This window comes from Brachyistius frenatus, unplaced genomic scaffold (genome assembly GCF_029030835.1).
Source record: "Brachyistius frenatus isolate BFR_SWC_R1_liver_20210118 unplaced genomic scaffold, ASM2903083v1 Contig_26, whole genome shotgun sequence".
Taxonomy (NCBI): Eukaryota; Metazoa; Chordata; class Actinopteri; family Embiotocidae; genus Brachyistius; species Brachyistius frenatus.
In genome coordinates, this window is record NW_027210625.1 from 3,949,116 (window position 1) to 3,975,462 (window position 26,347).

General features: G+C 43.4%; 1 protein-coding gene across 2 annotated transcripts in view; it reads left to right on the plus strand.

The window, feature by feature from the left end:
• Positions 1-4,226: 4,226 nt before the first annotated feature.
• Positions 4,227-26,347, plus strand: part of LOC138620813 (zinc finger E-box-binding homeobox 2-like) — an 88,035-nt gene continuing 65,914 nt past the window's right edge. The window contains exons 1-2 of one of the 2 annotated variants that reach the window (XM_069698362.1): positions 4,227-4,736; positions 5,959-6,097. In XM_069698362.1, the coding sequence (XP_069554463.1) occupies positions 6,025-6,097 (73 nt within the window). In that variant the 5' untranslated portion in view covers positions 4,227-4,736; positions 5,959-6,024. The remainder of the gene's footprint in view (positions 4,737-5,958; positions 6,098-26,347) is intronic. The other variant, XM_069698363.1, reaches the window with a different exon arrangement.

Sequence of the window (26,347 nt, forward strand, 5' to 3'; positions counted from 1 at the left end):
CGCTCATATCATATAACGTGTAGCCACATCAATCGCGCTCTCTTTTCCTTTGACCTTTGACCTCCTCATGTGTGTGTTATGTTGACAGAAGCCTAAACCTGATACAGTCAAGATGAATTTGTCTGGATGTAAAATTAAATGTAAAAGCTTTATTTCTGAGCTATGACCCTTTTCTCTTCGCCTCTTTCTTTTTTCAAACATGATGAATCGTCAGTGATCAACAAAATGAGACACTTCACTGCCCTCATACACACAATCTATCAGATGATGTTCTGACGTGTGCAGCCATCCTGGTTACTGGATCCAAGAGACACGGGTAAGTTTTTTTTTAAATTATTACACCTACACCTGTCCTTCATGTAAAAAAAAGAAGCAGTCGGATGTGTGACTTTGATCACAGTCATTTCTGCTTCATGCTACATCCTGAGTCAGAATCTCTTATTTTCCCTCAAAGGCCCTCAAAGTCACTGCAAAGTCTTCAATTCAGTGTCAGAACTCACTGAGCACAAATTATCATAATGAATATTCCTCGTATTGTAACACGTTCGGTTGAGCTGCTATGTTTTTTGTTTTTTTTCCCCAAGAGCAAAACTGGGCATAAATTCATCAGTGGATGCACCACGATGTCACGTGGCTCTCACAGATTTAAATTAGGCCAATAATCAGGGACGCCTGGCGGCTGAGTTGTTGAATGCACAACATGTACGTGCAACTGTGTTTCAGTCCCGAGCGTGTTCTGCAACGACATCCCTCTTTCCCACTCCGACTCTACTCACTTATTTTACTGTATACAAGTAATGGCAGCGAAGACAAGGGATTATATACAAACATAAAGTGGAGCAAATATGACGGTGGGGTCTTCGGTGTGATCTCTCAGCTGGATGAGTGGATCCGTAGGGCCGATATTCTCATTAATAAATATCACGTATCGGACGGTCAGTGATGCCGACTGCCGATATGTTTTAAGTGCAGCTTTAATTTCACTCTGCAGTCATACCTGCTGCTCTTCCAGGTTTTAGTTTTCACTGAGGTCTGCTTTTCTACTTTGACAAGAGGCCAGGTCTAGTAGAAATTTTTCATTATTTTACCTGAAATAAATCAAATTTGACAAATTTACCCAAAGACTGTCACATCAACCTGCAAAAACATTAAAGTCGAGCCGATTAAGGGGGATAGTATGATGCTGCTGTGACCTATGACCTACTTATTTTTGTTTTCTAATGATGTATATTTTGTAGTTACATCTTGTGTATGACCAAGAATATCAACAGAGTGATTTGTTATTGTTAATATTTTGTTGCATTGCTCTTGTCGCATAAGCTTTGAGGGCTGGTGAGATATTCAGTCATGTAATAGCAGCTGACAGTGTACATACAATATAGCAGTGAGTGTAACCCGACTACTCAATAGTCCATACAAACAGAAGTGGTAATTAGACTGACAGATTCTCTAAATACTGCGAAACATTCCAACAGCCCCTCTGCACCGCCGTCTTTATGTGTTTACGCTGTCAAAAAACTAAAAGTGGGCCTCTCTTCTCTCACACACACACACACACACACACACACACACACACACACACACACACACACACACACACACACACACACACACACACACACACACACACACACACACACACACACACACACACACACACACTCACACACAGAGGCAGAGAGATGGAGAGAAAATTAGGATTATAATCTTGGTAATCAGCAGTCATGCCTGAGGCAGACAGCTGCAGAACTGCAGAGCTCCAATTTAGGTGTTGGACATTAAAAACCATTAAACCCAAGTGAATTTCCACTTATTGATTTTTCTGGGGCAACATTTCAACTTCACAAAATAAACCACGGCGGATAATGTGCTGCAAAATCTTCAAATTTTTATTTGGAGAGAAAATACAAACACAGAGGAGACATCAACAGCAAACAACACAGATGAAAAAAAAAAAAATCACAATTAATTGAAAAACAATTGTAAATGATTACAGTTGTGTCAGCGCTTTTAATTTGAGAATTCACCTCATAAATAAAAAATAAAAAAATCCAAAAACATTATGGCTAATTTAATCTGTTAACATTTTGCACTTTTAATTTGAAATTATCAACAAAAATTTAGGGGAAAAAAATCTGAATCACGCGTATGTTGTTTTTGGTTCCATCTCCTCTCATTTAAACCAATATATTCATTAAGCACAAGGTCCCCCTATAGGTCACACACCGACTGTAATCCATTTTCACGGTGAATCTGAGGCCCCACGAACGAGAGCCTGTGTGCGTAGAAAAGGCGAGAGGTGCCACTCTAGGCTCGCATGGATGAATGGGACAGAGTTGGAGCTATACGGTTCAAGTGTGTGTGTGTGTGTGTGTGTGTGTGTGTGTGTGTGTGTGTGTGTGTGTGTGTGTGTGTGTGCGTGTGCGTGTGCGTGCGTGTGTGGGAGAAAAGGAGTGTGTATGAGAGGGGGAGCTTGGCTGCTTCGTTTACATGCAAGCACTGTGGTAGTAAATTACGCATGACAATAATTCACCCAGGACTGGATCCACTTTCGACCCGAGCAAAACGGAAGGCAAAGCGGCTTCACCTCGATCTGTTCTACCCTCATCTGCCCTGATCCTCTTTCTTTCTTTTTGGATAAAAAGAATAAAATGACGACATGTCATGATGGAAATTATTAAATATACTGAACAAAAATATAAGCTTACCTAAACACTTTGGTAAATTTGTCATTTCAGTGCCTAGTTGATTCTTCCTGTCCATGCAGACAAGTTGGAGAAAAACAAAAGTTGAAGAACATATTTATGTAATAAAAATAAGACCAAGCAAAGGGGTAAAGAACAGTTTATATACAAAATGCCTTCCAGAAATGAAGACTGTTGTTATGCGATTTATTTTTGCTGCATCTGATTGTTTTTTTGGGGATGGGTTGTTGGAGAGGGGAGGGGGGGTGGAAGGTGGGTGAGAGGGGCCATCAACCAGTTCAGCCCCTTGATTGATGATTTAATTAGCCATACAGTGGCGAACTGCAGGAGGACAGGACACAAAATAATACTTTATTTACATAACCAATCACGGCGCTGCGAAGGTGGAGCTTCCTTTCTCTCCCTCGCTCTGTGTGCCTCACTCTCTCTCTCTCTGTTGGAAGTCAGACATGGCTGAGAAGGTTGACTTCTTTAATAAATGCGGGGTTCATCCTGTTAAGTGGCGTCCAGAACGAAAAATCACCCTAATAATCCGGAAATATTCCTCTAATGTTCCTGCAGGGGCTCTGTGTGTCTGCGCTCTCTGCAGTGACGTTACACTCACTTTATTGTACTTTATAGTATTTTTCAGCCCCTTTAGTGTCATCAGAATAGTCGTGCAGATGCTGCAGCCATGTCTGTCACTGCTTGCCTGACTGTTTGTGCAGTCTGAGCTGGATAATATCACAAATTTATTTCTGATTCACTTTGGTTCCATTTCGTTAGGGGGTGCAATTGTAGAATGTGCAAATAAGCAGAAGTAAAAATCCAAATGCTGTTTTCCTCCTGAATGTACCTGAACGTGGAGTTTACATGCATCCTATTACACAGACAACAGGCAGGGATCTACCTGCAGCGCGCGTGGATGCTGCAGAATAGGGACGTCACATGTAAAACAATTATTTACTGTGATGCTGCAAAGTCCACTCACCATTTTGTGTACCTTAACAGTCGTTTTATTTTCTCTAGAATCAAAACATAAATTCTTCTAACGGCGCTGAGCGACTTATTTCCTTCAACAGTTTTTTCTTCTAATTTTCTAAAAGCATCACAGTAATGCAAATTATAATCCTGATATTAAATAAATTATACTAAATACAATATAATATTCATTTGTAATAGAAACAAATACAACGAACTCCGCACTTGACCGATTTTTCCAGCTTTAAACGAAGTGTTTGCTGCCTTGACGGACATTTTTTGCAGCGTAGATAAAAGCCAGAACGTGCCCAAATCTTTTGCAGCCAATTACAATAATGAAGAATATGTGAAATTGTGCCCCCACCCTAACTCCTGCATCCTGCCGTATCAACCCTGCCATTTCTGCAAATTAAACGGAGTGGAAATAGATATATTAAAAAAAAATCATCCTTACATGATTGCGGCCGGCGTGGACGCGCTCCAAGTTTCTCCCCCTTTCTACACACATACACATTCACTGAAGAAAGAAAAAAAAAAAACACACTGTCGCCTCTTCTTTGCTCCGCGTCGAAGCCCGACATAGTTGGTTTCACTCAAAAAGAGAAGAGATGGTGAAAGAGAGAGGAGAGTGAGGGAAAGAAAAGAGGAGGAAGAGGGGGGAGAAAGGAGAGAGGGAGGAAAAAAACTTCACGTTCAACCCAGAAGATGCTCACGTTTGGCTCTCCTCAATTATCCCCTCCCGTGAAGATAGGTGGCGTGCGTTTCAGGGGGCTTCTCCTCTGTGTTACACGGCAAAGAAAAGGAGGTGGAAAGAAAAAAAATGTCATTAGAAGAGGCGTAACACGTCAGTCCCTACCCAGGTTTGTTTCCTGGAGTGGGTGTAAGACATCAGTTGTAAACCTGCCCTAGCAGGAATAGCGGTCCCTCCCTCCTCCCAACTATTTCTAAGGCTTTATTTCTAAGGCTTTATTATCACCGGTGGAAAAGGATCCGCTCACCGACGCGCTCCGGTATCATCCTCCTCGCAACTCCTATTAACAAGACACCTCTTTACACTTCCTAAAAAAACAGGTATGTGCCTCCTCAATTTTTATTTATAGCCTTTTTTCGGAGAAATGTTGGATAAAAAAACTTCCACGCACCCGCGCCAGAGTTGGAGCTCAACTTTGCGTCACCTGCACAGGTGGAGTTAGGTGCGTTTGTTCCGATTTTTTTCCTTTTTTTACCTCCGTGATGTAGAGGCGTCCCGTAGGTTTGTGACAGCCGGGGAAAATGTGCTCTTTGCGGGGCGTTTGGCGCTGCTCAGCACCGCTATGGTTAGGAGAGAAAAGGCGATATGCATCCCGTGTTCCCTCTTAGTCTCTTCAGCTTGTATTAAATTTGTGTCTGTTTCCATCGTTCAGTTAAACGTCCAATTGCCCATAACAAACAAAACCTTCAGTCAATATTCACTTATCCTAATAACGTATTTGCGCTGGTAAATTAGCTGGCGAGCCGAACAAACCTAAACAGTCTTATCGCTTTTGTTTATGCGCCATTTGTCCCTTAAAGATTTTCTTATGGTCCGGAGTTATTTGGCATATTTTAACAATTATTCCCCATCTGTTATTTATTAACTGTTGACAAGGGAGTTTGGATGCAGTTTATTAAACCTAGAAGTGCAATATTATCAGGCGTACCCAAGTGTTTATTGAAGTTGTCTGACTTTTAATCAGACCACACAGTGAAGGCTGATTCCAAGCTGAGGCTCATTCTCGCTGTTGCCGTCTATAACGTGTGAGCCTTGGACCTGGCCCCAAAAATTGACAGAAATTTGATTTATTAAACTGTTTAGCCTTTAGTGCCAAACCCGGACTGAGCGCGCAAAATGTGAACAGATCCTGCCAGTTTAATAGAAAAAGTACATTTTATATTTTATTAATAGTGACGAAAAATACAAATCGGGCTATGAAACTTTTATGAATGAGAAAACAATAATGTTTTCGCAGCAGTCGTCATTGGCGTAAAGAATTGTGTTTTTGCAAATAAGAGAAATTACAATTCTATTCCTCCTCCTGCTGTTTGCTTTGCTGTTAATGCCACTAAGCTGAGAGCCGATCAGCTGAAAATCAAAATTAGATGGACACGGATCCCCTCTCTGCTCCTTCTCATACTTTCACCCACGGCTCTTTCTCTTTTTTGCAATCGGTCCCTCGATCCAAGTCACATTTTCAGTTTCTTGTCCGCGTCCGGCGCAAGTGGATCCCCACTCTAATTGTTGGTGCTGGTGTGTGTGTGTTGTGTTTCCCGTCAGATATCAAGCTGAAATCAAGGAATCGAGTCCATGCGAGCTGCCATCTGATCCCACACACACTTATCAATGAAGCAAGAGATCATGGCGGATGGCCCCAGGTGTAAGAGGCGAAAACAAGCCAACCCGAGACGGAAAAACGGTAAGAAAATCACGGGGGATACAAACCAAGCAGTCGTGGGGAATATGTTTGGATGTAAGCCTGGTTTGAAGGTTTCCACTGCGGTTCAGGGGTGTGTGAGAGTCCGCGGCTGGTGCGCATTTCTGCCTTCCCCTTTTACGCAGGGATAAAGGGACCGTTATACGGGAGAGAAACTGTGCGTAATGCGTCCGTGTCGCAGAACCACTCGAGCCTTTGGAATCTTAAAAAAATAGCGGTTTTAAAATGTGTGTTTTCTCCGGATTATTTGGGGAAGGTTGTGAGGAGGTTAGTTGAAAACTTGTGGATGTCGGAAAGTTGGAGCGTTGCGGTGCCGGCTGCTTTCTCGCCGGGACAAAATCCGCCATGGGGGACTGTGTAGCGGTCACTCAGACCATCGCTGGCTGCAACACGCTTACGCTGCTCGGTGTAAAAGTCCAATCTTGTGATTTGAGTTTTGATTTGCTTTAATCCACGCGATGCCATGCGTTAGCCGTGATGTTTTCTCTTTCTATGGGCCTTTACATTTTCTCTGTAAAGCTCCTTTTCAAGTAATTCAACCCCACATTGTCGCTGTTTTCCGGGACCAGCAGAGTGGTGAAATAATTAACAGTAGATGGCATTTGGTTGTTGGTTCAGTTTTTAAACCTGTACGTTTTTATTTAGCTTTATCACTAAGTTTATTGTAGTGGAGGATTCATATATAAATTGGATGACATGTCGATAAATGCTGGACATTAATTGGGTTTGGACTGGAGCGCTGGAGGTGGAGATTTGTTGGTTTTCTTTCTCCATTTGACTGCACACTTTCCCACAAGAGGCAAATCTGCAGTGACATTTCCTGGCCCCGTTATTCCTGATTATTCCATATAGGCTCCAAACACAGGCGAACTGAGGCAGTGTGTGTAAAATATCGAGGCAGTGATTCAGCTGCTCAGATGAGGCTTTTATTTGCTTTCTCCACAACAGTTTTTTAATCTCTGCCCCCACAGGTTATTTATCTAGATCAGATTTCATTTATTGATTTCATACAATCAATAGCAGACAAGCATTTTGTTCCACACTAAATAGCACAAGAGCATAACAGTAGAGGTGGAGATTTCTAATATATAAGTACATGTGCAGTACTTAAAAGAAAAATAGAATAAGACACATTTGGAGATATGGCAGTCTGTTTAGCTGTGGCCACCTGTTTTGTAAAGGGGGAGTGAGAGGGAGAAAAACCAGGCTTGGCTTTTGTACCAAATGCAGCATTTGATAAAATAATATTAGCAAAGCAAATATAATTTTCACACCCTTAAACCTGACAAGAGACGGCGAGCTCTGGCAGAGTGTGTAGAGAATATTTTTATCCTTCAGAAAAATATAATCACTCTTTGATCCAGCAGAATGTACATTTAAAAAACAGATTTAATAGCACTCTAGTTTTTAAATATGAAACGAGAGTTCCCTTATTCTTTTTTTCTTCCATAACAACAAGCTCAGTCTGATGACCCCCTCCTCCCCCCCCCCAAACCCCTCCTCACCCCCAATCCTCCCCCCTGGGAATGCAGAGGCTTATTGAGGCTTGGCCACTCTCCTCTCTCTGTCTCTCTGCCTGTCTCTCTGTCCTCTTCCTGCCTGGCTCGGTGGAGGGATGGCAGGGCAGGGCGAAGCGTGTGACGACCGGCAGGACAGACTCACTCCTCCAGCACAACTAACAAAACGCCTCGAATGCACCCAAAAACGCAGCGCGCATAGAAACACACACAAGGGTTTTTCAAATATTTTTAGCAGATGGAGGTCGGATGCACTCAGACTCCCTCTGTCTTCCTCTAACTGACAAATCAGATGAATATACACAAATGTGATATATGTACAATTACAGCTAATTTCACTGACAGGCTTTTGGAGGTGGTGGAGTGTAAGCGAGCATGTTTTGATATAAATTATAATTTGTGTGCCACCTGTCTATTTTTGTTAAAAAAAAAATTGCAAAATGTTTTCTTTCTCGTTTAGTTTTTAGTTTTTAATTAAGCAGTCGAGGCTCAGTGTCACTACATTTTGATCAGATATAATTTTTGATTTAATGGATCCTCACAGACACAATAACTGGAATTGTTCAGATTATTTTTTTTCTGCTTTTTCCAAACGGATGGATGGATTTCAGCATTTGTGCCAATTAGTATTAATGAGGCATTTGCTCACTAAGTTGTCTAACCAATGACATTCTCATCCAGATGACTGTTGGCCTTCAGGGTTGGAGGTGCTACAGTAGCTTTACTCACTCACTGCCCAGTCTGTCATGTGGTATTTAACCACAGTTCATGACTTATCCCCTCCTTATCCAAACCTCCTGCATGCCGCTGTCAAGCCTCTGTCTTACAGCTGAGACGTTCTGAAATGGCAGAAATATTTAAGAGCAACAAAACTTGAGAAATTAGATTTTATTATCATCCTGTTCCCCACTGTTCCCCGCAGAAAAAAAAACCTTCTCCTCTCCTGGTGTGAAACTTGATCTCAGCAGCGTGAAGTGTTTGAGAGTTTGGCCCTGGCCAGGTGTTGCTTGTCACATCCAGCTGTGAGCGCCCAACAGAAAAGAGCGCACACACCTGTCTTATTTTCTTCTTACTCAACCGACACAGGCACACACACACAAAAAAAAAGCCCTTTTATTTAGAAATGAAATCGTTTGGCTTCGTGTTGTTTTTGATTTGGATGTGGGCGTTTTTGTGTTAGAAGAGGAGCAAAGAGGAAAAGCAGATGTTGCATTATTTTTCGGTAAACATCAGATTCTGCTTCATCCAATTTTTTGAGCCGTTTTTAGATTTTTCTCCATACCCCAGATGACTTTTTAGAGTCGGGACATACCCTCGGAAATACACTGATTACATAATCTGATGCAGCAACACAAGGAGCAGAAAGACGAGGCCAATCTCCTTCTCTCTCGGCATCTCTCTCTCTCTCTGGCTGCTGGAGTTTGATATAATCGTCTGAATGTGGTTATTAAGGCTATCACACATTCACGCTTAGGGTGGACAAAAATGGAGAAAATTGTGTGTGTGTTGGGGGCTTCCTTTCAGACCCAGACAATGCCAGATTTCTGCCAATCTAAACAATTTGTCCATCTCTATTATTCCTCTGCCTTTTTAAACTTGTGTTTGCAGCTCCCGCAGTAAAGAATAGAGAGGGGGGAAGACAAGGTGCTCTCTTTCTGCCTCTTTTTCTCCCTCTTCTCTCGAACCCCCCCTCCTCTATCCTGCCATGCCCCATCCACCCACCTCCCTCCCTCCTTTTTTTCCCAGATTTTCCTTCCTCAAGGTAGGGGCAGTTTTTTTTTTGCCACCGTCACTGAGAGGGGGGGGGGGGGGGGTAAGAAGAAGAAAAAGAGGGGAGGAGGAGGGCAGGTTTCGCAGGGCGCTCCCGGACAATTGATTGTCAGTAGTAATGTGTTTCATTTACATGTTTATACCGTCAATAGTGGCGGGGGGTTGTCCACCGCGCCATTCACTGCTGTCATTCCCATACGGGTTGGCAATTGTGTGGAACAGCCAAAGCAGACACCTTACACTCCTGATGGCTTTTTCTCTGTAAGAGGAAGCAGAGAAAAGTGTTGTGCAGTGCATTCATGTTGAAAGAAATAAGGGATTATTTTGTTTAAGCAAGTGAAATAATTACTGCGAAATATTACAGGGGCAGGAATCAGTGTGCAGCAGGGGGGCCTGTGGTGCTCAGAGTGTCGTGGTGCACAGACCCACAGATAGCCGGGGATGACGCTTCCTGGAGTATTTTTATAACGTCGGCCTTGTGGTTGAATCAAACTCGACACATTGCAATTACCCCATGCAAAACGGCTAGCAGGTTTCCCTCAATGCAGGCTAATAAGGAGGCATATTCATCCTGTCACAACTACACATTGCACTTTGGCGTGCTGCACGAGGCCTTATTATTTGCCGAAGTCTACGTTAGCTTTTTTGCATTACTTTATTTTTATTTTCTCCCTCGACTGCAGTCGTCATGAGCTAAATATATCCATCTGCTCAAAGTGTGTGAGTCAAGTGTATATAGCCAAGCACATAAAAATGAATGGACTTCCCTTACGAGATCTTTGTGATTTCAAGCATGGCATTTCTATATAGGAGCAAAAGGATGCTCCCTCTGGGTGATAGTGGCAGCTCCTAAAGGAAAAGGCAAGCTTTTTTTCACAGGATCAGTTTCTCTGAGGGAGCGGCGTATTTAGAATTATTCTAATTCATATGATTTTATTTTATTTCATTGTTTGTGTGTGTCACGGAGAGACCGCGATACAGTCATGGCAGTGTGATATCTCCAGCTTTCAAGCTGATATGTTATTCAACAAACCCTTTAATATGTGCTTTCCACAAGGAATTAAATCGGGAATGTAGCTCAGCAGCACCGTTTCCACACACACAACAGCAACACACATGCACAGTTTTTTTCACGCTTTGATAAAGCAGATAAAAGCAAATATCATGGCTTGTGGCTGTACATCCCCCTCCCCTCCCAACACACACCAAAAAAAATAAATAAATAAATAAAAAAAAAAGATAACTAATGATCAGCTCATCTCCATTCTGGACACTGGACAGAAAACTTTCATCAAATCCTCCTCCTCTTCCCAAAAAATAGCCAAAAAACATTTTTGACACATTTTCTCCTTTTTTTTTTTTTTTATTATTATTCCCTTTTTTTTTTTTTTACATTCTTCCTTCCTCGACCGCCGTGCTTGTGTGAAGATATTTTTCGCCTGGCGGCCAGAGAACACACACTTGCAGAGGCACCGCGAGCCCGGACCCCTGACACCGCGGGTCTTTGGAATGCCTTAGGTACGATTTCACTTTCGCTCACATCAATGCTGACCTGAATGCCTTTCATATCTGATCCGCCGTGTCTCTCCTGGTAAACATCCCCCGGGGGGAGAACAAAGAAAGGAGCTCCTCTTCTTCTTCTTCTCCCTCTTAATCACAATTCAGCCCCTTTCGCCGCCAGCAGCAGGGCTACACATTTGCATTCAGCATCAGAAAAGGGCCTGAGATGAAAAGGGGGGCGAAAAAAAAAAAAAAGGAGAGCAAGAGAGGAGAGGAGGGGAAAAAAAGAAGAGGAAGGGAAAAATAGGGAGAGAGGCAGAAAGAGGTGGGTGGGTGGTGGAGAGAAATAACTAGGGTGTTTGTGGTTGTTTGTTGGTTGTCCCCTGGTTACAAGCCTTTTATAGCCTCCCTACTCTTGCAGGGACCCGGGCCCCTCCTGACAGACAGATAGTGTTACGAGATGGCATGCCCACACTATTCGTGGCCACTCACACTTAAGAAGAAGGAGAAAAAATCCTGGCTGCGACCGATTGGATTGTGCATAAAGAAGGAGATAAGAGTCAGGAGCAGGTGTCCTCACGATGCACTTTTTTTTCTCCCCCTGTCTGTTTGGCAGCAAGGTGCTTCCAAAACTTCTCTGTAACTTTGAAAGTCAAAAAATACATTTGACACTTTTTCTTTTTTTAGATTTTGTTGTTTATTCGTTCGAAATTAGCCTGAATTCTTCATTTAAAAACGTATCACATGAGAGAAAATATTGCGCTACATCAAACACACAGGGTTACGGTTTGCTTTATCCAAATGATTAGCGAGATATCTTCATCATCTGATTCCCAGGCTGGATGTATGCAAATCTAAAGCAAAGATGGGGAGATGGGAAGCAGAGGGGGCACCTCGGCTCTTTAAATGGCATCATGTGATATGGATTCCAGTTTTCTTTCTTCCCTTTCTCTTTCTGTTCCTCACCCAGAACTTTTTTTTTTCTTTTTAGTTAAGAAGAAGGATTATCGGTACACCTTCCCTCCCTCCTCCTCCTGGCCAAGCTGCGCAGGATTTAGGCAGATTTACTTCAGCAAACACCTTTGGACACTGGGGGGAAAGTAGGAGTCTGTTTGCAAAAGGGGCCTTTTGTTCAAAGAGGTTCTGGATAATGCCTTACCAGGCAGCCATGATATTAACCCGTGCTTTGGAGAAATGGGGTGGAGGTGGTGGTGTTGGGAGGGGGGGGGGGGGGGTTAACTCTTTGTGTGACAATTCTTTGCTGTCCTCTCGGTGTGTTTTCTGTGACCATCCCTCCTTTTAAAAAAAAAATTGCTTTCAGCTGCATTGTTTGTGCTTGTTTCTGACTGTTGTTTTGGAAACTAAAAATGCCTGTGATTTTTTTTTTTTTTTTTTTTTTTTTTTTGATGGGACACATTGGTTTGGAAAAGCAGAGCTGCAGAAGGTACACTTTATTTGGGGTGATGCACACTCGCTCACACAAATACACACACACACACACACACACACACTGCAACTGCCACTGCCAAGAACGATGAAAGCGAGAGCGGTGGCTGGGATCCGTTGCCTGACTAACACCGAGGCATGAATCAGCCAATAGTGAGCCAACTCTGCTCCTGTGACTTCCCTTTATGTTTAAACCGCAATAATGATGTATCGTCCAAAACAATGTGGTGACACGGGCAGCAACGTGGCATTCCCTGCATGCTTCTGGCCTTAATCTTTTACATTCTGTTTGTGCGTCTTAAAAAAGAGGGCCGTTTGCATTTAGCTGCTGCAAAAGTCCCTGTTTTTACTGCATGGCAGCTGAACTGTTGTTGAACTTGTGCTTCTCCCCCATAAGGAATTGCCTCCGAAAAACCAGGTTTTGCTCGCCTTTTAGCCTTTTGAAACTGCAGCGAGAGCTCGGCTGTTTCTACTTGAGATATTAAAGTTGTGAGTGAAATTATGGTAAAGTGGCTGTGGTGTGTGACAGTCAGGGATGAGTGTAATTCGTGTCCGTTGCTGCATCATATAACCATGTTGAAAATAGTCTGTCTCGGTGTCACGGTGCTTGTCAGAAGTCCAGGTCGCTCGGACATCGACGACTCAGGATGGTGTGAAAGAAGCAGAGATGGAGAGTGATGGAGCAAAGGTGACAGATTTAAAGGTGTTTGTGGCAGCAGCGTTCTGCCTGTCGAGCTCTGCCTGTCGAGCTCTGACCCACCTCCCTCCATCCCGTCTTTTTCTCTTTCTCAGGGTTTGACAGGTCGTATCAACTCCCTCCTTTAGGGCGATGTGCGCCTGTTCTGTGACTCGCTGCTCCCAGTAAAGTTGCAATACAGTCAGATGTCTTTCTCCTGCTTCCCTGACTTTATTTCATGCCTCCCTGCTTGTTTTCTTTTTTTTTCTCTTCCACTGTCTTCTTCTCATCCCCTTGTTGTCTCTGTTTTCTCTTTTGCTTGCGATTTTGACGAAAAGCAAACACAGAAATTGAAACTTCAGTGGTCCGGCAAATAATTGCATGCATTTGGACTTTTCGTTTACGTGTGTACACTCTTTACCCTAAGCCGGCATGTTTTATGCATTGCGTAGGAGGAAAATGCATTTTGAAATATCATGCCTCATTTGAGTCTTTCTCAAGTGAAAATGCAAAGTCTTTATTTGGCCCATCCGTTCCGTCTCGTCCTGCTGTTTGCACTTATTCAGTTGTTGCGCCGCGTCTCGCCTGTGATTTTCGACATTTTCCACGAGTCGACTTTTCCCATTTGCGAGGGAGTCTGGGTGCGACAGGCGACAGGTTGCTGAGCAGGTGTAAACTAACATTCAGATTTCATAATTACATGGTGTGTGTGTGTATGTGTGTGTGTAGGGGTAAAAAACAACTTTAAAAACACCTTCTTTTCCTAACAATGGTACGTGTGTGCATGTTCACCCTTGCCTGGATGCACAAGACGAGTTTGGATGGCAACTGTTCCACTGAAATAAGTGTTACTAATTGCCTTTTTCAGATTTTCTTTTTCAGGAAGAATATTTTCACATATTTTACTGTGTTTAGTTTGGATTACTAGACATTTATGTTTTACCTTTTTTATTGGATAAATCGCATGTCATTTTCTCAGCTGTTCGGAAGATTCAGTGTTATTGATGAGAACAGGGAGTGACCTGTCGAGTCTGTTTATGAAGCGCTTTTAACAAACAGGATTGTTTCTTAATGGAGCAACAAAGGATCAAATATAGATTTAATCAAAAGAACAAACACGTCGGAGCTGCTTTGTGTGTGTGTGTGTGTGTGTGTGTGTGTGTGTGTGTGTGTGTGTGTGTGTGTGTGTGTGTGTGTGTGTGTGTGTGTGTGTGTGTGTGTGTGTGTGTGTGTGTGTGTGTGTGTGTGTGTGTGTGTGTGTGTGTGTGTGTGTGTGTGTTATCACTGCTGTCATGTGTAAAGCAGGCCACAGATTCATGACATTTATGAAGAAAAGGAGGAAAAAAAAAAGTAATCACCTCAATTGCCCATTAAAATAATTTTTTCCATTTTTTTTTTTTGCGGCAGCTGCTTCAGAGATGACACCTTTGTGCAAACAAGTGTTGAAAGCAGCCTCCAGTTTGCTGCTCTGATGTCGGCACTGCTGATCTGCAAGCGCCGTTCGCTGCCACATGTGCACACACACATTTAGGGAAACACACACACGCACACTCTTTGATGTATGTTTGATTGTCGGGTGGAAGAGCTCTTCTGGCAAGGTCACGGCCGCTTGGAACAATCAATAACAGATCGCCAGATTAAGGCATGGTGACATCTGGAAATCTCGGCCTTTTCCACATACGACTCAACACATTTTGCAGCACACCATTCCACCTTTAATTCTGGATAATAGAACATGCTATTTGATCAGGGCTCACTTTCTGTAGTTCATTATTCAGAAGGTGTCCTGCTTCTCTGCCACCTAAGTGTGCCCCTCTCGTTACTTTTTTTTTTTTTTTTTTTTTTTTTTTTTAACGAGGACTTGTCTGCTCGCCTTTGTGCTCCACTTTCCCCCCGTCTTGCGTGGAAGTAAATTCAGATGTGTTATCTCAATTTAATTGCAGTCGATTGCCAAGCGAGATTAGGGCAAAATTAGGTCATTTTGCGGTTGCACAAATTTCACTCACTTCCACGCTTTCATCTCGGCGTTGATCAAGCACCTTCTTAACCGGAGGTTGCAGCGAAAAGAGGAAATGGTCAGAAATTGCACTGGCCTCCTTGTTATTCAAACATACATTTAACCTTTGGCAAGAGTGAGTCAAGGAGAGCTGAAACATGGACGGGGAGCACATCTTCCCTTTTAAATGTCATCTGTGGTGCAGTCGGTGGGCATGTGTGTGTGTGCAAAGTCGACCCTGTTGAAAACTCTGAGAGGTGAATTCACGTGTTAATGGGTTCTGACTGGAGAGGGAGCCCCCTCCCCTGAACGCCTCATGTCCCGTCGCTGTCAAACGCGAATGTCAAACAAACACCTCCTCAGGTAGCGGGGGGATAATCACACCGACAGGCCTGTCCTCAGCCTTTCTGACATGCAGGACAAACGCGGGCTGAGGCTGCCGTGGAGAGGAGCTTTCTGTGGCTTCAGGCTACAGCTGGGGTCTGGGTTTTCGGGCAAGGTGGTCAAGCAGGAGGTCAAGGATTTAAATGTTTAATTCATAACAGTAAATTAAGCATCGTTGGAGCTGGAGATTGGAGAGCTACAGGGCCGAGCTTTTTGTGGTCGTGGTTGTAGTTTTTGGTTTGAGAGGCAAATCAGCAATTTGGTTTGGATATGGGAAAGACTCGAAAGCAACATTTTGGACATTTATGCAATGTGATAATTATCAACCTTTTAAAGTCATGACGAGGAGATAAAACTGAGGTCGGTGTGATCGTAGCTTCATTTTTTTGTGAGCTAAAGAGAGCTGATGAGACCGATAATGGCTGAATATGGTTACAGCTGCTAATCAAGTGGGATAGTTGGATGGAAGAGTGTTTCCTGACCTAGAAACCTTGTGGGAAACAACAAAGACTGGGTCAGATATGGAGACTGGAGATCAGTGTTGGCCTTGTGACTCAGCCTGGTCTTTGGTTAGGTCAAGGTTTTATGACTGGAGAGCCTGGGGATGTTTTTTTACATCACTGAGGTTTTAACGGTTTGGTATGTTCTCAGTGGTTTTTGCTGTGGCCTCACAAGCCTCTCCTGGGAGTGGTTTTAAGGTCAAAGATATGCCTCTGCTTTTCTTTTTCCTATATTTCTATATTGTTAAATCTCCACAGTCTATTGAGCCGTTAGGTATATACCTAAACCAGAGGGAGCATGACTGTTGTGTTACCAGATTCAGCCAATTTGTTTCTGCCTGAAACTTTCTGCCTTTTGTGTCGCCCCCCTCATCCATTTTGCCCACCTCTACTTCCATCCATCCAGCCAGCCAGTCAGTCAGTCATCTAACCAGTCAGCCCACTCTAATTACTTCTCCCCCACCCAAGGGAAGCTACTTCCTTATCGCCCAGCCGTCTTGCTCCGGCATTCCTGAGATAAATTCCCCACCACTTTGTTATTCTTACTACTTAGGGGTATTGGAATTAGCATGGCCATCAAAGCAGACCTTGTACTCTGCCTTTTTTCTCACACCCCCCCGTCCGACCTTATCAGTGGTCATACATTACAGCTGGGCATGGGACGTGCCCAAAGGGTGCAGAGGTGAATAACGGACAAAGGTATCGAGCCGTGTGTCAGACATCAAAGACTGTGGGATGATGAAGTGATGCAAATGTGCAGCTTACGGCTCTTTACGGCAGTCTGGCCTTTTTAGCTGTGCAGGTACTTCAGGGCTGCGTGGAAAAGGATTCGTCAAATTGCACTTCGTGATCCAGGTAGCCGTATCGCACTGGTCCTTTCATATTCCATGTTTGTATTCATCCAAAGCGGTGTATTAAAGGGCTTCCTGTGTTGCCAAAAAGCTGTCATTTACACACCAAGTGAGTTTCCCAACCTTTCAGCCCCTTCATACCTGTTAAAACCTCCACTTGGCAATCTCGAGCATCCCAGGGTAAATAATCAGAGCTCCATTCATCCCTGCAAACCCCACTTTTTTGCAGATGTGTGGGTTTGATGGAGACCAAGCCCTCACTTCCTTCCTGCCTTCCGCTTCGCCGTATGTTACCCAACATGGTTTATACCTCAACAGCAAGCAGACGCCGCCTTATAAACTGGCAATCACAGTATCCCTAATGTTATTACTTTTCATAATTAGTTACAGCAACACTCATTCCACGACTGGCGGAAAGGAGTATTCCTTAGTAATTAAGGTAATGAAATATTCATTTATGCTACCTTTTCAGCGGTCTCACAAATGAGGCAGCCATGCTTAATGTCCGCCCTGCCTCTGATTTTATTATGATGGCAGACTGGCACATCTGCAATTAGTACTCGCACTGACAGTTAGCGTTTCGTGCGGGGCGGTAAGCAGAGGGAGGTGAGGTGAAGCAGTGGAGGGTGGGTGCACCCTGGTGCGATTACACGCCCCCTCTGCCACCCTCCCAGACCCCACCCTCCTCTCCCAGCAGCCTCCACTCCACTAACCTTGTCTCTTTTTTTGCCCTTTTTTTTGTTACCTTTATCTCCTCCTCCCCACCATCTCCTCCCCGACGGAGAGGTTACCTTTTCCCAACGGTGCAAAATCGACTTGACATAACTGTTCATCAGTTTCAGTCCCCCTCCTCTCTCCTGGCTCCCCACCTCACCCCGAGGTAGTTTGCATCAAATCAGGCCCAGTCAAGCTTCAAGTGAAAATTGGCAGGCCAGAACCTGACAGCGGAGGAGAGGAGGAGGGAGGGAGAAGGCAACCGAAAAGCAGGCAAATCGTGGCACTAGAAGCGTGAACTACATCCAAGATGGTGATCGTAAGGTCAAGCTTTGGGGTTAAGTGCTAATGAGTCCGCTTAAAATCAACTCTAAATGAAATGGAGAAGATACTGTTTACGTTTTTCAAGGCTCGCTGAATCAAATTAATAAGAATTTAACAAATAGTGTAGATTCTTATTCAGAAAAAATAAATGAGGCATTTTTGAGATTAGGAGCAGACTTGTCTTCTATTAGAACATTTTGATGAATATTAATTACCAGGTGGGAAGAAAGGAAGTGAAAGGGCTTAAACTATTTTGCATCATTTTTTGAAAGACTTCTTGAGAGATTTTTTTAAAGAAAAGAGGCAGAGCTACAAGCTGGATTTTATGTGCCATTGATTTTAAAATAGCTGATACAAACAGACACTGGACAAATGCACATCTGCACACCAAACAATTTACAAACAGACACACTTGCATGTTTGCACATGCACACACACAAATGTACACGTATATTTAGACGTACTCACATTCGCGCACAACCCATATATACACCGGTAGTGTCATATACCACACACAGATGTACACATGCACCTCACACACTTCGCACACATTCACACGCATGCTAATTGGCAGACAGACAGGTCACAGCAGACGCAGATGTGCCGTTTCTGTCTTTTTTCTTTTTTCTCCTCCTGAACCTCGCTGTGGCCCTCGGAGGGAAGCAGATAGGGACTTTGTGATGAAACTTTTAGTGAATCTCGCTGCTCCAGTTCTGTCGCTGCCACGTCACAAAGCTCAAAACTCCTCGGCCCCACCACCCCCCTCCTCACAGCTGCTATATATTCTTATTAAGGTTGAGTGGGAGAGGTGAGTATTATTGTGTTTTTATTCATTTCTTTCTCCCTGCTGACTGTCCGTCAGTGCATTTTTCAGCTGTCTGTGCCTTTAACAGCCTTGAAGGATTTTGACACCCAAGTCTCTTTTTCCTCACTTTCATAATTTTTTTTCCTCCTGTCACACCTTTCTCTCTTTATCTTTTCTTTCTCTGCTTGCATTGTTCTTCTTTTTACTTTTTTTCTTGGCACTTTCTTTGCCATCTTCTTCTTTTTCCCTCCTTCTGTCTTAATCGTTCTTTTCCCTCCCATCTCTCCCCTCCCTCATATTTTCTCTATTCACCCCCCCATCCTATTCCTTCTCTGCTCCCTCCCTCCCTGTCCTCAGCTTTGCATGTGCTCTGATGGGCTGATGGCCGTTTCGACAGGGCAGCATTGAGGTAAAACGGTGTGACGGCAGAGTTTTGTTAAGCCGAGAACAAAGGCTCGGAGATGCCGGGCCAAGCCATTGTCCCGCGCCCATATTGGCCTTGCCACAGTTTTGCAGGATTTAATGCTCTGTTTACCTCCAGCCAATCGCCACTAATATTCAAAGAGGAGCTTCTTCCTTTTAGATGCACCTCAGGATGATTTAAGATAGATCCATAAAAAACTGCAGCTTTGCTGGTAGAGGAGTGATTCAGAGGGGGTGAGAGTGGCTAAACTGTACTTTGTGAAAACACACTGGGATGTTCGCTTTCTGTGTCATACAGCATTGCTGTGTTCAGAGAAGAGGAAAAAAACACCATAATAGTAAAATAATAGTTATTTATCTTTAAAATAAAATGTCATCCATGGCCTTTAGTTTTACATCAGTGAAACTGTTTACTTTGTAAACATCAAAAACTTCCCATTAAACTTTAAAATAACAGCAAACAGAGAAACTGATGTGCAGATAATTGTACAATATATTGTTTTTAAAAGCAGGTTTCACTGTGACTCGGAGAGAGATATAAAACAAGTGCATGTGAGTGTGTAACGCATAGAAAATGAGTATGTGTGTGTGTGTGTGTGTGTGTGTGTGTCTGGTCCGTTGGAGTTCCCTTGCATGGTCTTTGGGCAAACTGAAAGCAGTGCTCAGTGGGATTAGAGAATGAGTGTTGCTGGGGGTGGCGGAGGGCGGAGGATAGAACACAAGAGGATTCTGGGAGTTTTTTTCCTGCCTTATAGCCGGACCTTTGCAGCAATCTCCATAGCTGTTCTATAAAGCGAATGACACTGATTGTCGATCCTGTATGTACATCCAAAATCCTCAATCTTGACTGAAATTTTATTTTAAAAATGCCCCCAGAAACTTAACTTTGTAAAATAATTCCTCACGACCCTTAAAAGTCCTTAATTTGATAAATATCTTTCATACATTATGTTAAATTGACTGATTAGACTCAATCTCTAAAAGACGCTTACGCTCCAAGTAAAAGTTGCATTTCAACGCGAGCGTGTGCTTTTTACAAAGAAATATCTCCCATTTACAGCTGAAGAAGCATTTTAAGGAAATCCGCCGCAGTGGTGTGTTTGTTTGTTTTTACTACAAGTCCCTCTGACATTAAAATAAAAGCCAAGTTTCAGAGAACAAGGGGCAATAAACACAGTCGAAAGCGCCGTCATCGAACCCAATGATATTTTCACGAGCACATAAAGATTATGAGTCCATTCCAGTAGCACCCATCTGTGCTTTCATTTGTGACTATATGTTCAGTAGTTAAAGGGGAGGCTGAGGGAAGATAGGAGATGACTTTCATTTGGTTAAATAGTTTGTTAAGGTCAAAAGAGATAAGAAGAGTGTAATCCCCCCGACAGCAAGCCTTAAAACCTCCGGATGATTGACAAAGGAGGAGGTTGACGACAGTTGTTTTGGGGGTAAAGAAAGCAAATAAGACTCTTCTTGCCAAATCCTCTCCATACTGCTGTGGTGATTAACGGGTTAACTAAATGAAACAATTCGTCAACACAAACTCCGTCTATCCAAACCCTTACTGCTGCCGCTTTTCCTTTTTTTTAGCAAAACAATTACAAAATTACAGTAGATAAAAATTGAACGGCGCCAGTATTTATGCAATCAACATAACGAAGAAACAAAACAATTTAATGTGGAAAAATCATCATTCATCTGCATTATAATTGCTTCTCTTTCACATCTACAGGGATGGTTAATTAAAATTGTGATTAAATGCGCCTGCACTGCCTAAGATGTCTTCCCCCTAAACAGGTGCTACAGAATTTAAAAGTAAAGAGAGAAAGCTAATTAGCATTGGAAATTGAGAAATTGCCTGCAAGAATCGGTGTTAATTTCAGTCACTGATGAGGTAATTTATAAAGGGGGAGCGCCAAGGAGTCTGTGCAACACAAGAGATTGCAACACCCCCCTCCCCTCTCCCCCAACCCCCTCCACCTCCCCCACGCCGCATCCCTGGTTTCCCAGCATGCAGGTGAAGCTGTTTGCAAAATATTGAAGCTATTTGGTATTCTGTCGTAGTTAACGTCGCTTTTTGAGTTCATCTGTGGCCCCACAACACCTGAAATACACAACCGAGGCTAAAAAACAACACGTGAGGGCATCACACACAAACGCAGTCACCTTTTCCTTCAAAGAGATTAAAAACAGTCGAGAAGATCAGTTACAAGCACCGAGACGAGGTACAGGAAGCAGGAAAACAGTATCTGAGACTTTTTTTTTTTTTTTTATAAGTAAGGTATTTATTTTGCAGTTTTGGTTACAGCAGCTTTCGGGGTCAAGCAGCTCATTCGGCACACAAACCGTGGTTGTTAACTTTTCGATTCAAGTTAAGGAAAACACAACTTCAGAATTGCGGTGGCGTGTTTTTTTCCTATTGGACTCCGATCGAAGTGGAAGCCGTCGCTCAGGCTGTTGGCCACCATCTTCTGTCCCACTCAGAGTTTCCAGAAACTTCACAGATACTGCTGATCTCGAGCTCCCTCTAGTAATTACCTGCCATTGTCCATCATTATAGTTGGCCGTGGAGAAATGTCAGGCCTGGAACAAGACAACGCCAAACTGTTCCATCATGTTCTGAACTTGGCCACAACTGGGTCACAACTCTCTCTCTCTGAATTCCCCCATTGACCCATCTATCTAATTTATCTGGTTTATCCATCTCTCTTGAAACATGCCACAGTTTTGCATAAGTTTAGATGCTTCTGTCAGTGCTGCTTTGATTTAGTGGCTCATAAAGAAGGTAAAGTGGCCTGCAGGGACACAAATATGAAAAAAGAAAAGCAAAGGCCCAGAAAACTAGTTTGATGGTTGACCTTTCCTGATTTGTCACTAGCACTGATTTGGGAAAAACTTCAGTGGAAATGACACTGGCACCAGCAGCCAAAGTTTTCGCAGAAATTGGCGTTGTTGAACCAAGAGGGGGTTGGACAGGTGGGAGGGAGGGGTGAGCTAGCAGGCCGTAGATCATTAGGCTTCCACAGCGGTGGAGCTAAAGCGTCAGCCAGCATGAGGTTAAAAAAAAAAAATGGAAAGCCAATTTGCTGAGACATACTCTGTCGACCTTTCATCATAACTGGTGCCTTTTTCTTTTAGATTAAGTCCAGTGAGCAGAACCTAGCCGCCTGTCAGCCCGTTAAGCCCAACATCCCTCCTCCTCCTCCTCCTCCTCTTCACTTTTTAACAATCGCCTCTCTCACTCAGCCTCAAAGCTGCCCCAACTTTCTACAGCTGCTATGTGACAAATCATGTACTTTACACCCCTCCTGCCCCCTGCGTTTGACACCGGAGATGCTTGTTGCATTGCTGCATTCATTGGTGTTTTCTCATCCCAAAATCTGACGTGTCTTGGTTTCCTTTTAAAAGTCAAACATTCTCACCAGTTAAGCGTTAAAGCCTCTCTGTGGTTGCAATTTGGTTTTAGGTTTGGAAATGGCCATCCAAATATGAAATATGTATAGAACATGTTCCCATATGATCGACTGGTACATCCATCATAGGTTCGAACGAGATAATACAAAATATCAACCTTTTAAACTTAGTGGAATAAAAAAGTAAATGTCTTTACAAATGCGCCCCAGCAAACAAGAAAAAGGGACGTGAAGGAATTTGTAGAAACTCTTTCATGCACGTCAGCCGTCGCAGAGCCCCTTCATGATTATTTTATGATTTTTCTCCCCTCTCCTCTACATCCTTTTCCATCTTCCTCCCGTTCTTCTTCCCCCTCCGAGTCACTCGGCTGAACAGGTCAGGCAGTAAGTGACAAGGTATTTCGTCGTTTTGTGAACCTTTGCCAGACTGATTGTTCGGTGCAAGTGTAGTGTAACTGAGCCGCTTGTAGCTCGCCGGAGTGTGGAAAATAAGATCGAGGACTGATTTTTTTTTCTCCCGCCCCCTCCCTCCCCTGTCCCTCCCTCTCTGTCTCTCCCCTGGTTTTACAACAATGTGAGATAGTAAAATAGATATCTTGTGGCTCAGTGAGGGCTCCGTGCGCCAGCGTTGCTGTCGCTCTTCATACATTTCCGTTCCACCTGACAGCCCGCTGTATTGCTCCAACATTTACACTCGCACCGGTTTGACCCGTGACCACTTGTAGCTGCCTATTATGCTATTACCGCCCAGGCACTAGCCATACTGACTCCTCTGTGTTCACCCAGGTTATGCATGTGAGCCATCCTTGTAATGCCAGAATGGGTCAGAAACTCGTTTAAGTTTCTGCACCAGTGACACCAAGACAAATTCTTCTTCTGCTTCTGCTTGTTCCTTGAAACCAGTTCATGTTTCGGCTCAATCATGAGTGCACATTGAGGAAATCTCTGTTAATGCAGGAGAGAAGATGATCCTGTTACACAACAATAAGATACTTTTTTTTCTTTCTTTTTTTTTTTACTTTTTATTTCATGAACTAAACCCAAAATTCAGAAATATTCTTAAAAAGCTGTGGATTTGTGCAGGAAAGGAGATGTTCACATTGCATTGTTTTATTCAAGAATTGACTGTAGCGTGTAGATTTTTGCGCACATTTTTATGAATCACATCTGGTGCTACAGTTCCCTGTAACCACTCTGGGAAACAAACCTCCAACCCCTGGCTGAGTTAGTGCCTTGCTCTGAGAACCAGCTCCTCAGAGCCACAAAAGAATATTTATCTTCGAGCAGATGGGGGAAACCTCCTGTGTAGTACTGCAAACTCTCCATTGTTTTGTACTTGAGGCACAGTTGAGAGAAGAAGGTGTATTTATCACAGAAAATCATCCTGTAGCTTGTAAGTGTCTCTTTGTGATCAACGTTTTTAAGAAAACGGGAAGTCAGTTCAATGTGTAGTTGTTGTTTTTTTTCTGCTGGAAACGATTCACGTTGACGTGGCTTTAAACAGGGATATAAGGTGATGTTTGTGTGGATGTCGTGCTGGTGGAATTTCAGTTTATGGGGGTAAAAGGGATTTCTACAACTTCAAAAACAAGCCAGAGAGAAACAGAGGAAAAGCTTCCCTAAACCCCTCCGGTAGAGACTCACACGACGACGACACCGGGGGGGAGAAAACAATCGCTAATATTAGGAAGAGAGGTGGAGGGGGTGAAGATACACACACACACACACACACACACACACACACACACTCACACTCACACTCACACACAAACAAAAAAAAACCTTGAGTTTGTTTATGTGCACATAATGCGAGTCTGTGCGCTCGGTGAAGCGCCGCAAATGGGAGAAGTATGCGTGGGTTTCTCAGGTAACAGGATTACGTGGGCACATAATTGATCCATTTGGGGGAAAAATGACAGGGCTCTAAAGAGGCCTCGGCTTTGGAAATGGAGTTTATGAAACAGGCATTCGTAAATTCAAAGGAATCAATATGTCAATTTTATTACATCTCCGGGCCAGATGGGCATTAAAGGCAGAGCTCATCCCTCTGCTTCTCAACCTCTCTCTCTGTTCTGTCATCTCATCGCGCCATCTCTCTATCACTGCCTTTCTTCCTTTATCTCTTAATTTTTTTCTGCATCTCTCTCTGATTCTTACTATTGTTCTCATTTTTTTCTCACCATCTGCAAATGTATGACAGAGCTTTATTGCCCTCCCTCTCCCTCTCCCTCGATGGTGTCTTTGTCAGTCTCTGTCTCACGGTGTTCGACTGCATCCACCTTAATGTTTCCAAGTTGAACCGTGATACCGTGTTTAAACACAGCAGAAATTCCTTTTTATTATCTCTGTTGTTACTCTACAAGCAGAAAAACGTGTTACTTGTGAACCAGGTGAGCAGTAATACCTGGGCTAATCATTTTCCTCCCCATCCAAACAAAAATAGGAAGCCTGCCTTTTTAGGATCTTCTGGTGAAAACATGATATTAGTGTGGATGGGGTCTGTCATTTTTTTTTGCTTTTCTTTCTGCCGCCATCCATCTCTATCTCATTCTCCTTTTACTCTCTCTATCTTCAGATGACTGTCTGACAAAGGTCTCCCATCCCCTCTCTGACATCTTGTCTGTCAGTTTTTCCCCTCTTCTTATCTCTCTGTCTCTTCCTCCCTAATTCCTTGTCTCTGTCTTTCAATCTTTTACTACTATGTGCACATTATCAAGGCCTCTCTCTCTCCCTCTCTCTCCGTTTGTGAGCCAAAGGTCCTGAGTGGCCATTTTGTCGGCGATACTTTGTATGTACTTGCCTCCATACGTGTGTGTGTGTGTGTGTGTGTGTGTGTGTGTGTGTGTGTGTGTGTGTGTGTGTGTGTGTGTGTGTGTGTGTGTGTGTGTGTGTGTGTGTGTGTGTGTGTGTGTGTGTGTGTGTGTGTGTGTGTGTGTGTGTGTGTGTGTGTCGGTCTCTGAGGTATCAAATATCCCTGTCCAGGCAAATGCATCAGCTGAAATATGTTTGTCAATGCAGCTGTTGACTCAACACTATTATTCTTAAGAAAAAGCCTTTTAGAAAGAGTAGCGAACACAATAAACACTTTTAAAGCTTGGCCAATAGTCGAGCTCTTAAAAGGCAAAAACAGGGAGAGTGTGGTGGGGGGGCAGATTAAGCATTCTGCATTTCCCCCGCTAAAATATTCACATTTCATTTAAATACAACAGCATCCCAGGCAAGATTTAATTACCATCCAGCGCTATAATGCAAATGAATAATGCAGCAAAGACTGATGCAAACGGATAGAAATATAAGACTCCAGCGCTCAATACGTCGAGGGGAAGGAGAGGAGAAAAAGTAGGGAAAAGGTTAAAAAAAATGCTTCTTGATGCTGACTACTTAGTTGGATTTGAAAGAGAGAAATAGATTGACAGGAATGAGGAGAGAAGAAGAGGAGGAGGAAGAAGTAGAGGAGTTAGGGAGGGAGGCAGCAGCACAATTACGAGGCCCAGCTTCCCCAGCGTTTGCCAGGATTTTCCTTCTCCCATTCCAGTAGTTCATTTTTGGAGTAAGTAAATAATAAGAAGTTGGTGATGCTTGCATTTTTAATTCCACCCCCTCCCCTCCCTGCACTTTTTTTTGTTCAGTTCACTGACTGACATCTGCTATCAATGCTAAGCAGGTGTTCCCGTGCAAACAGACGTGCCCCTGTTTGTGTTTCGCCATCCCCGCCACCGTGCACCCAAATGAGCAACGTGATTAAGAATCCTGTAAATTTTTGAAAGGAAACGGATGGCTGCCCGGCTAGAACGTAATTACACCGCCGCCGACATCCGCAGCTCACCGCTGCAGCAGCCAGAGCCAAAGCAACAGCAGAGAATTAATAATATATAATGGCATCTTTCCTTGTAATTCATAAATGAAATAAAATGAA